The sequence below is a fragment of the Manis pentadactyla genome, chromosome X, assembly GCF_030020395.1.
Source record: "Manis pentadactyla isolate mManPen7 chromosome X, mManPen7.hap1, whole genome shotgun sequence".
NCBI classification, from domain to species: Eukaryota; Metazoa; Chordata; class Mammalia; order Pholidota; family Manidae; genus Manis; species Manis pentadactyla.
The window spans coordinates 57747813-57764671 of NC_080038.1; the positions used below are offsets into that span (position 1 = coordinate 57747813).

A 16859-nucleotide genomic window follows, 5' to 3' on the forward strand; every position below is an offset into this window, starting at 1 on the left:
TGTGAATTAACTTCCATAAATTGTATTGTCATTGTTGGTTTGCAAATCTGTCTCCATGCACCCCATCTTCAATCCTAAACTAGGCTGGGAGCTTTTAAATTGTCTAACACAGTGCCTGATGCAGAGTTTATGCCCAACTACACTGTCAGAATGAATGAATGAACATGAGCCACTCACTCATCACTCACCTTGTTGGGATGTCTTCCGACACAGCAAGATATAAGCCTTAATGAAGACCACCATAAAGCACAGGGAGATAATGAGAATGATGGCAAAGATAGGCAGACCCTTTCCTAGAAGACAAAACAATACCAAGTAGTACCTGTTTGAAAATGAGTCCAGAAACAGAGACTTCAAGGATCAGCTCAGGCCAACTCACAACTCTTTCTTTTCCATTTTCCAACTTCTCATAACTTTCTTAGCTAGCCATAGAGACCAACAAAACCCCAGGCCCATGAGAAATACTTGAGAAAAGCGAGTGACTGTGCACATAAACAAGATCTTCCAGAACCACAAGTTGATGGCTGATTGGCCTGGGAACTGGAACCAGTTCTCCATGCTTTCCCAAAGGGTATTCACCTTCTCTTAGAGTATCCTGATATCCCAGCTTCACAAAAATTCTACCTTATTGAGATTCTGGTCAGTTACTTCTTGCCACAAAGAGTCTTTCCTTTACACTTCATGGCTAAGTACCCAGGTTTTTTTTTCCTCAAAACATATTTCTACTGTTTTCTGGATTACTTATCCCAATCATTTCTACAACCTGAAGAAAACTACTGGACTGGGATTCCAGTCATGGATCTATTATTTACTTGCTTTGTGACTGTGACAGGCCAAATAATAATCCTCCAAAGATGTTGACATCTAAACCCCAAGAACCTGTGGGTATGTTAGTTTACACTATAAGGAGGAATTAAGGTTGCAGATAGATTTAAAGTTGCTAATTAGCTGACATTGAGATGGGGAGATTATCTTGAATTACCTGAGTGGACTCAATGTAATCACAAGGGTCTTTTACAAATAAAAGAGGGAAATAGAAGAGGGAAATAGAAGAGGAGATCAGAGAGAGATTTGAATATGAAACACTGCTAGTTTTGAAAATGGTGGAAGGGGGCCAAGAGCCAAAGAATGTGGCTAGCCTCTAGAAGCTGGAAAAGGCACAGAAACTGTTTCTCTTCTAAAGCCTCCAGAAAGAACACAGCCCTGCGGATATCTTGATTTTAGCCCAGTGTGTCAGACTTCTGATATCCAGAAGTGTAGGATAATACTTTTTTGATATTTAAGGTATGCATTTGGGGTAATTTTTATAGCAGTCATAGAAAAATAAACAGAAAAGTCAAATTCTTGACTAGGCCTTCACTTCCCTTTACATTCAATGCAAAGATTAAATTTTGTTAACGCACCTGTAGTTAACAATATTTTGAATCTAGGGGTTGAGATCAAGGAATAGGGAGGGGTAGGAAAAATAATTTCATTGTTCTTAGGATTTGCTGTTGTACCTGGCTTTGTTTTTACAAGATCCCCAAAATATTCTGTCAAATTACAAAATAATTTGGTATTTGTGGTCCTCAGAGCTCTGGTTGCAGATGAGAGAATCCAAGATATATAAAAAAGGATTAAAGATGGTGGCATGAGAGGAGAGACAGAGGCTTCCTCCTAAAACTGGATACAATTAGAAAATATAGTTGGTGCAACTAATCCTGAGAGAGCAACAGGAAAGAGGATGGCGCCAGACTGCATACACCTGGAGAAAGGAGCAGACCTCACCTAATGGGGTAATGTACCAGAGCTGTGCCTCAGTGAGACCAGAGCCCTTCCCCCACCCCAGATCACTGGCTGGAGGAAGAGAAACTGAGCAGGGAGGGAGTGGAAGGCTTGGGACTGCTGAATACCTAGCTCCCGAGATGTGCGCTGGGAGCACAAACCTACATTTCACGGTGCTTTCATCATACTCTTCTGATTACGGGGTTGGAAAGCTGGGACAGGTGGAGTTCCTGGGGAGACTGGGATTCCAGCCGCTTGTGGAAAGCTGGGATCCATATCTGGCTGCTCTGGGATAAAAGCTTATACCTGTGTGCTCGACCCACTTGTTCAGGCAGTGGAGACAGACACAGCAGCCGGGAAGCGGGGAACAGCTCTTTCCTCCCCCCAGGCACCAATACCTCTCCCCTGCAACCCCGGTCATTGCTTCAGGGGCTGAGCAGCTCCAGAATAGAGCTTGTGGACACTAAAGGGTGCCATATACAAATATGAAATGCCAAAGAAACCTGGTCCAGAGTAAAATTATTAATACACATCCCGAGAAAGTTTTAAATGATATGGACCACGTGACTCTTCCTGAAAAGGAGTTCAAAATAAAAATCATCAACATGCTAATGGAGGTACGGAAAGACATCCAAGAACTCAGGAATGAATTCAGGTCAGAGATCCAATCATTGAAGAGCACAATGGAGGGTATTAAAAGCGGGTTGGATACGGTGGAGAGATGATAAATGAAACAGAAACTAGAGGAGAGGAATACAAAGAAGCTGAGGCACAGAGAGATAAAAAAAAAAAGAGAGAATCCAAGATATAAACTGATACAGATCAAGGGAAGATTTTACTTTGGAAGGAGTCAAGTAGTGAAAAACTTGATGGGGGATATAGGGCATAGACCTAATGTCTGAGAATTTCCATTCCTTCCAGGGTTATCTTTTCATTTTCCCAAACCAACTCTCCAAGAGGTATCTGATAACCTCCTTTTTCCCATTGTATGCTTGCCCAGGGAGATGAATGAAATTATGAAAGCCTTCAAGCCAAAGGTGGCAATGTAAAGGTGGCACATAAAACAGGTTTGGGCTATTCCCAGAGAAAGCCAAAAATCTATGCAGCCAGGAAGGGAGAAGTGGAGGGGGGCATTAAGAAGTCCACCATCAATGATACACAGGCATAGAATGAGGCCAGAAGTGATAGTTATCAAACTATTTGGCACCAAACAATCAAAACAGATGCCTACTATAGACCTGAAGTCTTATAGGTCCCATGGTATACTAAGTATCAATACTTTTCTTGCAGGACTGTGGGACATTCTGGATAGTTTTGAAGAAAGGGAAGCCCAGATGATAATGAAGAAAATAAGTAGTTAAGGGAAGCATCTAATTATCAATGACTTTAAAAGTATTTCCTTACTTTAACAATCAATGCAGTCAGATCAGTCCATACCAGCTGATTATCATCTCTAGTAAAACAGAAAAGAGCTTCTATTTGGGGTTTGGATCTATGAGACTGTGACTTAGGGATCCTTGAAACTTCAGCAGAATCAAAAATCATCTGCAAGTTGCTTGGTGAGCTCTGGTGAAGAGCTCAAGTAATGAGACCCTGGCATTACCATGGTCCAGTGTCCATCTCCCTAGGAAAGCTGGCTGAACTCATGTTCCCATCCCATTATAGAAGTATATTACTATAGCAACAAATAACCAGCTAAGAATACATCTAAACTAACCCCTCTATGGCTTTACTCATCCTTTGATCTGTATCTATCTCTTTCCATCCTACCCATTCCAACCATCATCAGGGCCTTTTTCATTGGTTGGCACTTAATAGGTAATAGTTTTCAGAATTGAATGCCATAGAACAGTGTATATACTGGGGAATTTCATTTGTAAAGTTCATAGTCAAGAAGGAAAGATTGAAGTCCTAATATTGACCTTACCTGGTCCAGCACTGGTCTTCCCAGCATAGCTATCCACTTCAGTAGTCCAGCCCCAGGATGGTTTCACTGTGGATATTACTATGACAACAGGATATTAGGATCAGAGACCTCTCTTCCAGCCAAGAGCTGTGGAGTGGATGGTGGCTGCAATGTTTGGGGTTCTTCTCTGTGTTTCTGTGCTGAGCTTTCCATAACTCTTGGCTATGTCATTGACCACTAGTACTGTGAGGTGACATATCTTAGTTTCTTACTGTTGGTGGTGGGAAAAGGTTCACATAGGGAAAGCAACATACCCAAAGTCCCATAGCAAGTTAGATTAAAAACAGAAGAGAAGTCAGTTTTCTCTTTTCCCACTTTCCCCATGGAAGTATTCTCTCTCTTTTTTTTGCCTCAGAAGATTTCACAAAGAAGAGTACGTATATTCACGATTCTACTTCATGACCCTTAAATCCTTTTTGTCTTTCTTTGATTTATATTCCTTTATTGCCATGTTATCTCTGAAGAACACAGTGGCTGCTTATGACCCATTATACTCTTCTGCCATATGATGGCATTGGGCCTCCTACCTTGGCTTCCATGACACCATTTAAAATCTCTACTGCTTGGAGGCAGAGCCAAGATGGCAGCAAGAGTAGAGCAGTGGAAATCTCCTCCCAAAACCACATGTATTTACGAAAATATAACAAAGACAACTCTTCGTGGAATAGAGACCAGAGGACATAGGACAACATCCAGATCACATCCACACCTGCGAGAACCCAGCACCTCACGAAGGGGGTAAGATACAAGCCCTGGCCCGGCGGGACCTGAGCGCCCTTCCCCCCAGCTCCCTGCAGGAGGAGAGGAATCGGAGCTGGGAGGGAGAGGGAGCCCAGGACTGCTGAATACCCAGCCCCAGCCATCCGAACTGGAGCACAGACACAGGGCGTGCGTGGGGTCCTGGACACTAGGGAAACAGGGCAGCAAGACCGGTGAGCAGGTCCCTGAGGCTGGTGCCGGAGAACAAAGAAAAGTGAGTGGCTTTTTTTGTTTGTTTGTTTTGGCGAGTGCTTTTCGGAAGTCTTAAAGGGACAGGGTGGGACACTTAGTCCAGAGGCAGGGAATCTAGGGATCTCTGGGCACTCTACCCCCCTGGGCATCAGGGTGCATGGAGGTCTCTTATGGAGATAAACAGCCTCCCGGCAGCTCCCCTGCCAATGCGGCTCCACCATTTTTGGAGTAGCAGCCCGAGGCAGACCAAGCCCACAGCAGCAGTGGAGATAAACTCCATAGCAGCCGGGCAGGAATCAGAAGCCATGTCTGCATGCAGCTGCCCAGCACAAGCCACTAGAGGTCGCTGTTCTCCCAGGAGAGGAAGGCCACAAACCAACAAGAAGGGAAGTTCTTCCAGTCATCACTCGTCCCAGCTCTGCAAACTATTTATATCACCATGAAAAGGCAAAATTACAGGCAAACCAAGATCACAGAGACACCACCAGAGAAAGAGACAGATCTAACTGGTCTTCCTGAAAAAGAATTCAAAATAAAAATCATAAACATGCTGATGTAGATGCAGAGAAATATGCAAGAGCTAAGGGATGAAGTCCGGAGGGAGAACACAGATGCCAAGAAGGAGATTATAGAAGTGAAACAAACTCTGGAAGGATTTATAAGCAGAGTGGATAAGATGCAAGAGGCCCTTGATGGCATAGAAACCAGAGAACAGGAACGCATAGAAGCTGATATAGAGAGAGATCAAAGGATCTCCAGGAATGAAACAGTATTAAGAGAACTGTGTGACCAATCCAAAAGGAACAATATCCATATTATAGGGGTACCAGAAGAAGAAGAGGGAGAAAAAGGGATAGAAGTGTCTTTGAAGAAATAATTGCTGAAAACTACCCCAAACTGGGGGAGGAAATAATCAAACAGACCACGGAAATACACAGAACTTCCAACAGAAAGGAAGCAAGGAGGACAACACCAAGACACATAATAATTAAAATGGCAAAGATCAAGGACAAGGAAAGAGTTTTAAAGGAAGCTAGAGAGAAAAAGGTCACCTATAAAGGAAAACCCATCAGGCTATCATCAGACTTCTCGACAGAAACCTTACAGGCCAGAAGACAAGGGCATGATATATTTAATGCAAAGAAACACAAGGGCCTTGAACCAAGGATACTGTATCGAGCACGATTATCATTTAAATATGATGGAGGGATTAAACAATTCCCAGACTAGCAAAAGTTGAGGGAATTTGCCGCGCACAAAAAACCTCTACAGGGCATCTTACAGGGACTGTTCTAGATGGGAGCACTCCTAAAAAGAGCACAGAACAAAACAACCAACATATGAAGAATGCAGGAGGAGGAATAAGAAGGTAGAGAAGAAAAGAATCTCCAGACAGTGTATATAACAGCTCAATAAGCGAGCTAAGTTACGCAGTAAGATACTAAAGAGGCTAACCTTGAACCTTTGGTAACCATTAATTTAAAGCCTGCAATGGCAATAAGTACATATCTCTCAATAGTCACCCTAAATGTAAATGGACTGAAAGCACCAATCAAAAGACACACAGTAATAGAATGGATAAAAAAGCAAGACCCATCTATATGCTGCTTACAAGAAACTCACCTCAAACCCAAAGACATGCACGGACTAAAAGTCAAGGGATGGAAAAACATATTTCAGGCAAACAACAGAGAGAAGAAAGTAGGGGTTGCAGTACTAATACCAGACAAAATAGACTTCAAAACAAAGAAAGTAACAAGAGATAAAGAAGGGCACTACATAATGATAAAGGGCTCAGTTCAACAAGAGGATATTACCATTCTAAATATATATGCACCCAACACAGGAGCACCAGCATATGTGAAACAAATACTAACAGAACTAAAGGAGGAAACAGACTGCAATGCATTCATTTTAGGAGACTTCAACACACCACTCACCCCAAAGGATAGATCCACTGGGCAGAAAATAAGTAAGGACACGGAGGCACTGAACAACACAGTAGAACAGATGGACTTAATAGACATCTATAGAACTCTACATCCAAAAGCAACAGGATACACATTCTTCTCAAGTGCACATGGAACATTCTCCAGAATAGACCACATACTAGCCCACAAAAAGAGCCTCAATAAATTCAAAATATTGAAATTCTACCGATCAATTTTTCAGACCACAAAGGTATAAAACTAGAAATAAATTCTAGTTAGAAAACAAAAAGGCTCACAAACACATGGAGGCTTAACAACATGCTCCTAAATAATCAATGGATCAACGAACAAATTAAAATAGAGATCAAGGAATATATAGAAACAAATGACAACAAAAACACAAAGCCCCAACTTCTGTGGGACGCAGCGAAAACAGTCTTAAGAGGAAAGGATATAGCGATCCAGGCACACTTGAAGAAGGAAGAAGAATCCCAAATGAATAGTCTAACATCACAATTATCGAAACTGGAAAAAGAAGAACAAATGAGGCCTAAAGTTAGCAGAAGGAGGGACATAATAAAGATCAGAGAAGAAATAAACAAAATTGAGAAGAATAAAACAATAGAAAAAATCAATGAAATCAAGAGCTGGTTCTTTGAGAAAATAAACAAAATAGATAAGCCTCTAACCAAACTTATATAGAGAAAAAGAGAATCAACACAAATCAACAGAATCAGAAATGAGAACGGAAAAATCACAACAGACTCCACAGAAATACCAAGAATTACTAAAGACTACTATGAAAACCTACATGCCAACAAGCTGGAAAACCTAGAAGAAATGGACAACTTCCTAGAAAAATACAACCTTCCAAGACTGACCACGGAAGAAACACAAAAGTTAAACAAACCAATTACGAGTAAACAAGTGGAAACGGTAATCAAAAAACTACCCAAGAACAAAACCCCCGGGCTGGACGGATTTACCTCAGAATTTTATCAGAAACACAGAGAAGACATAATACCCATTCTCCTTAAAGTTTTCCAAAAAATAGAAGAGGAGGGAATACTCCCAAACTCATTCTATGAAGCCATCATCACCCTAATACCAAAACCAGGCAAAGACCTCACCAAAAAAGAAAATTACAGACCAATATTCCTGACGAATGCAGATGCAAAAATACTCAATTTAATATTAGCAAACCGAATTCAAAAATACATCAAGTGGATCACACACCATGACCAAGTGGGATTCATCCAAGGGATGCAAGGATGGTACAACATTTGAAAATCCATCAACATCATCCACCACATCAAAAAAGAAAGACAAAAACCACATGATCATTTCCATAGATGCTGAAAAAGCATTTGACAAAATTCGACATTCATTCATGCTAAAAACTCTCAGAAAAATGGGTATAGAGGGCAAGTACCTCAACATAATAAAGGCCATACATGATAAACCTACAGCTACATCATACTGAACAGCGAGAAGCTGAGAGCTTTTCCTCTGAGATCAGGAACAAGACAGGGAAGCCCACTCTCCCCACTATTATTTAACATAGTACTGGAGGTCCTAGCCATGGCAATCAGACAAAGCAAAGACATACAAGGAATCCAGATTGGTAAAGAAGAAGTTAAACTGTGACTATTTGCAGATGACATGATATTGTACATAAAAAACCCTAAAGACTCCACTCCAAAACTACTAGAACTGATATCGGAATACAGTAAAGTTGCAGGATACAAAATTAACACACAGAAATCTGTGGCTTTCCTATATACTAACAATGAACCAATAGAAAGAGAAATCAGGAAAGCAATTCCACTCACAATTGCATCAGCAGAATAAAATACCTAGGAATAAACCTAACGAAAGAAGTGAAAGACCTATACTCTGAAAACTACAAGTCACTCTAAAGAGAAATTAAAGGGGACACTAACAAATGGAAACTCAAACCATGCTCATGGCTAGGAAGAATTATTATCGTCAAAATGGCCATCCTGCCCAAAGCAATATACAGATTTGATGCAATCCCTATCAAATTACCACCAACATTCCTCCATGAACTTTAACAAATAATTCAAAAATTCATATGGAAACACAAAGACCCCAAATAGCCAAAGCAATCCTGAGAAAGAAGAATAAAGTAGGGGGGATCTCACTCCCCAACTTGAAGCTCTACTACAAAGCCATAGTAATAAAGACAACTTCTTAGTGGTACAAGAACAGAGCCACAGACCAGTGGAAGAGATTAGAGACTCCAGACATTAACCCAAACATTTATGGTCAATTAATATTTGATAAAGGAGCCATGGACATACAATGGTGAAATGACCATCTCTTCAACAGATGGTGATGGCAAAACTGGACAGCTACATGTAGGAGAATGAAACTGGACCATTGTCTAACCCCATACACAAAAGTAAATTCAAAATGGATCAAAGACCTGAATGTAAGTCATGAAACCATAAAACTCTTAGAAAAAAACATAGGCAAATTCCTCTTAGACATAAACATGTGTGACATCTTCTTGAACATATATCCCCGGGCAAGGGAAACAACAGCAAAAATGAACAAGTGGGACTATATTAAGCTGAGAAGCTTCTGTACAGCAAAAGACACCATTAATAGAACAAAAAGGTACCCTGCAGTATGGGAGAATATATTTGTAAATGACAGATCCATTAAAGGCTTGACGTCCAAAATATATAAAGCGCTCACACACCTCAACAAACAAAAAACAAATAATTCAATTAAAAAATGGCCAGAGAAACTGAACAGACAGCTCTCCAGAAAATAAATACAGATGGCCAACAGACACATAAAAAGATGCTCCACATCGCTAATTATCAGAGAAATGCAAATTAAAACCACAATGAGGTATCACCTCACACCAGTAAGGATGGCTACCATCCAAAAGACAAACAACAACAAATGTTGGCGAGGTTGTGAAGAAAGGGGAACCCTCCTACACTGCTGGTGGGCATGTAAATTAGTTCAACCTTTCTGGAAAGCAATATGGAGGTTCCTCAAAATGCTCAAAATACACTTACCATTTGACCCAGGAATACCACTCCTAGGAATTTACCCTAGGAACGCAGCACTCAAGTTTGAGAAAGACAGATGCACTGCTATGTTTATCGCAGCACTATTTACAAAGGCCAAGAATTTGAAGCAACCTAAGTGTCCATCAGTAGATGAATGGATAAAGAAGGTGTGGTACGTATACACAATGGAATATTACTCAGCCATAAGAAGAAAACAGATCCTACCGTTTGCAACAGCATGGATGGAGCTAGAGGGTATTATGCTCAGTGAAATAAGCCAAGCGGAGAAAGAGAAATACCAAATGATTTCACTCATCTGTGGAGAATAAGAACAAAGGAAAATCTGAAGGAACAAAACAGCAGCAGAATCACAAAACCCAAGAATGGACTAACAGGTACCAAAGGAAAAGGGACTGGGGAGGATGGGTGGTTAGGGGGGGATAAGGCGGGGGAAGAAGGAAGGGAGTATTATGATTAGCATGCATAATGGGGGGGGAGAAAGGGGAGGGCTGCGCAGCACAGAGAAGACAAGTAGTGATTCTACAACATTTTGCTATGCAGATGGACAGTGACTGTAAAAGGGTTTGTGGGGGGGGACCTGGTATAGAGGAAAGCCTAGTAAACATAATATTCTTCAAATAAGTGTAGATTAATGATAACAAAAAAAAAAGGAAAACAAAGGGGGATTACTCCCTGAAAGGATAAAACTAACTGTAAATCAACGATTAAAGCATGCTTTAAATATCCTTCATTTAGATCATTTAAAGGGTGTCAGATGATCAGCTATGGAAGTACATTTTTCTGATAATATTCCTTTCACTTAAAAAAAAAGTTCCTGTGTGGTGATCTCCAATAAGTTCTTCACAATGATATAAAGGGTATATCAACGTGTGGGCAAAGGGTTTGTTTGTGTTTATACAGAGGATCAAAGCCTAATTTGGCTACCCAGAAAACGAATTAAGGTACGATATGAAGAAGAAGTTCCAACATCAACATTCTTTGGAAGAGTCATTCCAGAAGATGAACATCAAAAAACTTCAACAAAGATCCTGGCGCTGTTGCAGTTGTATCTGCATTCATCCCACCAGTTCCTGGACTTGCCATTGGAATGAAGGAGATATCTAAGCTGGCCTGTGCATAGAGTGAAACAACAAATTTGACTGGATCTATACTGTTGGAACTCAACCAAGAATTGAGAGAAGTGCAAGTTGCAACGGTCCAAAATCTTGCAACTACAGACTATCTACTGTTAAAAGAACATATGGGATGTGAACAATTCCCACTAATGTGTTGTTTTAATTTGTCTGATTTTTCTCAAACTATTCAAATTCAGTTCAACAATATCCATCATATCATTGATAAGTTTTCACAAATGCCTAGGGTGCTTAACTGGTTTTCTTGGTTTCACTGGAGATGGCTGGTAATTGTAGGTTTGCTTTGGTTATGTAGCTGTATTCCTATTATGTTAATGTGTGTGCACAATTTAATTAGTAGTTTAAAACCTATACATGCTGAAGTTACTCTACAAAGAAATAATCGATCCTCTCATGTATTCTTCCGTATGCTACCTCTATAGCTTTTCTTCTTCCTTCCTAATTACAACCCTTAAGTAGAATTTGTGCCTCATAATGAAATTACCGAGTATCATAATTCTTCCAAGTGGTAAAGATACCTCAAGACAAATGCTGGGCATAAAACCCACAGGGCATAAATCTGCAAAGAAGTAAAAAGCTAACCTTTTCAAACAATATTGCTTCTCTCTCACTTACCAACTTTACATTTCCCTGTATGGCCCCGGAAGATGACTGGTTAGCCAGAGACAGGCAAGATTCCTCAAGGGAGGTACAACCTAAGACAGGCACAGTTGCAGGGGGCCATCAAGTGAGAAATTAGTGATCAACAGAGGTGAGGCTTAGAACCCCACACCCCTGTTTTGAGAGAAATCTTCTGCATCCGTGGATGTTTTGTTGCCCTTGTCTAGCTTGGATTAATACTTAGTCTACAGGCACACACCTGATCATCTACATTTGCCCTCTTACAGCACTAAACTATGTTTTTTACCTTTATCTTGCATCTACCTACCACTTCAGCATTTTATTAATAATAATAATAATAATAATAATAACAATAATAATAAGGGAGAAATGTGGGATTCACGTATAAATCAAGTATAAAAATCAAACGAATATTCATATTTGACCTGATTGTGGTTCGTGGTGCGTGATCAAGACCGAAGGTTTCTGTGATGACTGCCCTTGCACTGTTCACCATGTACGAACTTGTTCATTATGCTTCAGAAGATTGGAGACTGTTGAGAATTAGGCTTGGGGTTGATTAATGATTGTGCATTGAGTCCCCTATACAGAATTTTGTTGTTGTTAACTACCATTTGATCAATAAATATGAGAGATGCCTTCTCAAAAAAAATTAAAATAAAAAAAATGGTTTAATGCTGTGCAATGGGGAACTGACTGATAATTTCCTAGCATTTTATAGTTTTAAGTATATGTATACAGTATGTGAAATTTCAATAAATTTAATAAATGTTTATAATAAAAAAAAAATTTCTACTTCTCCTACAGAATCTAAGTAAAGCTCACCTTCCAAGGAGAACTGCATGGTTGTAGGTGCTTCAGTATTGGTCTTGAGTGGCTTTGTGGAGTCTGCAAAGAAGAGGGAGCACAGTCAAGGTCCCTGGCACCCTTAAGGGTACAATGGAGAGCCCTTGGGAAATTGAGAGATAAGTAAATGCCAGTCAAGCCCATGCCTGAGCCTGTCTCAACATGTTTCTCATGATGCTGGAAAGTTGTGTATTACTTGCTCATCCTTCACGTCATTCTAAGGCATGATTCTTAACTCTGAGACTGTAGATCCCCAAGGAATGTAAAACTAGAGTGCAGAACATTTTTCAACTTCGATAAGAAAAGATATTTTGTTTCTACTAACTTCTGAGGAATAAGTTCTGAAATTTAGCTATTCATTCTTTTGAGAGGGACTGAGGAAATATCACAAAGAAGGTGACAGTGTGTGATGTCAGTGGAAATAGTAATGACCTCTGAATAGTCACCTCTTCACAAAAACAATGAATTAACTGGCAACATTTTCCATAATTGGCTTTTTCTTCAGAATTTGGAAAATTAGCCAAAAGTTTACATCAATCCCAGGAGCATTTATAGAAGAAGAAAATCCCTGTGATCTTAAGAAAAACAATTTTTTATGGCATTTTAACTTACTCTAACCTGATCACCTCTTCCATGGCCAGTAGTATCCTTAAAAATAAACCCCATTCCCTATGCTGGATTGAACAGAACAATTTAATTCCCCCCAAATGTGATTATTTGACCTGTGTGGTGGTTCCCTGCCTCAAAATGCCATTTTTATTGGTCACCCAGTGCTAAAACTCTCCCCATGGGGAGGGACATCTGTCACACAGCTGCCTAAAGGAATGGATGGCAAGTGAGGGAAACAAGCGACTAATGAGAAAAACTTGAAAGGAAAAATTGAGGAATAAAGTGTCCATTGAAAATTTGAAAAGCTCTGACACACGCCAAAGAATCTTAAAGGCCACAGACATGCATAGGACTGTGTGTCTGATCAGGGAAAACATGAAAAGGTTATAAGTTCTTACCTCTGGCTAGCTTTAAGGTTCTGTGTCAACAGGAAGTAAATACTGTGGCACAGTTATAAATTGGGTGTTTGTTGAATACATATTTCAACAGGTAACGAGCCCTTTAGTAAAAACTGGGAGATTTATTGGTTCTGGATATTTTAAGAAAAGCTCTATCCAATCATTATCTGGCTAATAGGTTAACTGAGTAGAGACTTCAGTGGCTATCCATGGCAAAGAAAATACAAGACTATACAGAATTAGTTAAGAAAAGTCACTAAACAAATAGCAACTAATACAACAAGCAGTGCCAACAAGCCCTGGAGAGAGAGGGATAATCAGATTCCCAGAGTTGCCACATCATATTATTTAAAAAGTCCAGTTTTCAAAAAAACACGAGATATGCAAAGAAACCAGAGTATACCTCATTAACAGGTAAAAAGCAATTAATGGAAACTGTTCCTGAGGAAGCATAGATGTTTGGACTTACTAGACAAACATTTTAAATCAGTTATTAAAGATATATTTTTAGAAAAGGAAACCACTTTTACAAAACTAAAAGGGTGAGAACAATTCAAACCGAAAGGAGAATATCAATAGACAAACTGTAGAACATAAATACTGGGGTTTAAAAGTAATAACAGAAAAGAAAAATAAATCACTAGAGGGGATAAAATTCACTAGAGAAGATTTAAGCAGGCAGAAGAATTAGTAAATGTGAAGATATGACAATTGAAATTAACCAGTTAGAGAAACAGAAAAGGAATTGAATGAAGAAAAATCAACAACACTTCAGAGACACTACAAGTGTACCACCATACATATAATGGGAAAAGGCAGACAGGGCAATTAAAGAAGTAATGTCAAAATATCCCAATTTGATGAAAAACTTTTAACTTCAAATAAAAAAGCTCATTGAACTCCATGTAAGAAAGATTTTCTAAAACAATCCATACCTAGACACATAATCAAAAGCCAAAGCCAAAGAGGGAATATTGAAAGCAGCAAGAGAGAAGCAATTTATCATGCACAAGGAATTCTCAATAAAATTAATGACTGATTTCTCATTGGAAAAAATGGAGGCCATAAGGCATTGGGACACATATTCAAAGTACTGAAAGAAAATTTCTATCAATCAAGAATTCCAAATTTTTCAAAACTGCCCTTCAAAAATCAAGGAGGTATTAAAACATTCCAAGGTAAACAATAACTAGGAGAGCTTATCACCAGCAGATCTGCCCTGCTAGAAATCCTAAGGGAGGGGTATTTGTTGTGCTGAAATGAAAGGATAGTAGCTTGATAGTAACTTAGATCATCATGAAAAAATAAAGCACCAGTAAAGATAACTAAATAAGTAAATATAAAGAGAGTATAAATGTATTTTTGTTTGTAACTCCTTTTTTCCTGATTTAAAAGACAACTACATTAAGCAATAATTATAAATCTATGTTGATGTGATTATATTGTATAAAGATGTAATTTGCTACAATAATAGCATAAAGAAGGAGGAACAGAGCTATTTAGAAACAAAGTTTTTAAATACTATTAAAATTAAGTTGGTGTGAATCCAAACTAGACTATAATATACAAGGAATTAATGGTAATCTTAGTTACCATAGGACAACCACCAAGAAAATAACTTAAAATATATAGTAGAAGAAACAACCAAATAATTACTTGTTACAGTAGATAATACCTATTTAACACCTCAGAAAGCAGGAATGAAGCAACAGAGGGATAAGAAGGACAAGCTATATTGAAAACCAATAGCAATTTGGCAGATATAAATTCTACCTTATCAGCAATTATATTAAATGTAGATAGATTGAATTGAATTCTCAAATTTAAAGAGAGATTGGGAGAATGGATAACAAAACATAATCTACCTATATGCTACATGTATTTAGGATTCAAAGACACAAATGGTTTGAAAGTTAAAGGACTAAAAAAGATACATCATGCAAATAGTAATCAAAATGAATCCAGAGTATCTATACTAATATCCAATAAAATAGACTTAAAGACAAAAATTATTATTAGACAAAGAAGGACATTTTATTATTTTTAAAGTGTCAATCTATCCAGAATATACTACAATTATAAACACATATGTTCTTAACAACAGAGCCCTGAAATACATGAAGCAAAAGGTGAGAGAATCTTAGGGAGAAATAGACAGTTCAACAATGATTGTTTGAAGCTCCAATACTCCAGTTTCAATTATGGATAAAACAACTAGATAAAAGATCAGCAGGGAAATTGAAAATTCCAACAACACTGTTAACCAAATGGACCTAGCAGACATGTACATAACACTCCACACAACAAGAGCAGCACAAACATCTTTCTCAAGTACATATGGAACATTATCCAGAACAAACCATATGTTAGGCCAGAAAATAAGTCTCAGTAAGTTTGAAACAATTGAAATAATGGAAAGTATGTTCTAGAACCACAATGTAATAAAATTAGAAATAAAAAACAGAATGAAATTAGGCAAATTCACAAATATGTGGAAATGAAACAACACACTCCTAAATAGCCAATGGGTTAAATAAGAAATCATTAGGAAATCAGAAAATTCTCTGAAATGAATGAAAATGAAAACAAAGCATACCAAAACTTATTGGAGGCAGTGAAAGCAATGCTCAGAGGGAAATAATTGCTATAAATATCTACATTAAAAATAAGAAAGATCTCAAGTCAGTAACCTAATTTTCACCATAGAAAGAAATCTAGAAAGAGAGGAGCAAACTAAACAGAAAAGAAAGCAGAAAGAAGAAAATAAAGATTTAGTACAGATAAATGAAATAGAAATAGAAATCAATAGAGAAAAAACCCACGAAATTTGGTTATCAGAAAAGATCAACATAATTGACAGGTCTTTAGCTAAAGCAACCTAAAAATATGAAGGAATAAAGTTACTAAAGTCTATAGGGAAAGAAGGAACATTCCTACTAAACTTGTAGAAATAAAAAGAATTATAAGGTAATACCATGATCAACTATAAGATATGAATTAGCTAAGATACAAAAGACAAATTCCAGAAATTCACAAACTGCTGGAACTGACTATAGAAAAAAATAGAAAACCTGAATAGGTAGAACTTTAACAGGCAAATTGATTGGACTGCTAATCAATCAACTTCCCATAAAAGTAAAGGATAGGTCCAGATGGCTTCACTGGTGGCTTCTACCAAAGGTTTAGACAAAATTAATGCCAATTCTTCACTAATTCTTTCAAAAATAAGTAAGGTGCACCGCTCAACTTATGAGACCATATTACCCTTGTACAAAATCAGAAAAAAAATCAAAAGACAGTAAAACTAAGAACAAATAACCCTTATAAATATAGATTATTTATAAATATAAATATATATAAATATATATTATTAACAAAATAGTTAGCATACAAAATCTAGCAGCAAATTAAGAGGATTATTCACTATGACCAAGTGGGGTTTATCCCAGGAATTCAAGATTAGCTCAACATATGAAAATAAGTCCATGTAACTCTACTAATAGAATAAAGGAGAAAAAAACACATGGTCATCTTAATCAACAGAAAATTCTCCTGACACAGTCCAACAC

At 38.2% G+C, this 16859-nt stretch overlaps 1 protein-coding gene across 1 annotated transcript in view; it reads right to left on the reverse strand.

The window, feature by feature from the left end:
- Positions 1 to 16859, reverse strand: part of VSIG4 (V-set and immunoglobulin domain containing 4) — a 32867-nt gene that overhangs the window by 3212 nt on the left and 12796 nt on the right. The window contains 3 exon segments of the mRNA XM_036892744.2: positions 189 to 293; positions 3692 to 3769; positions 12263 to 12325. Of these exon segments, the coding sequence (XP_036748639.2) occupies positions 189 to 293; positions 3692 to 3769; positions 12263 to 12325 (246 nt within the window).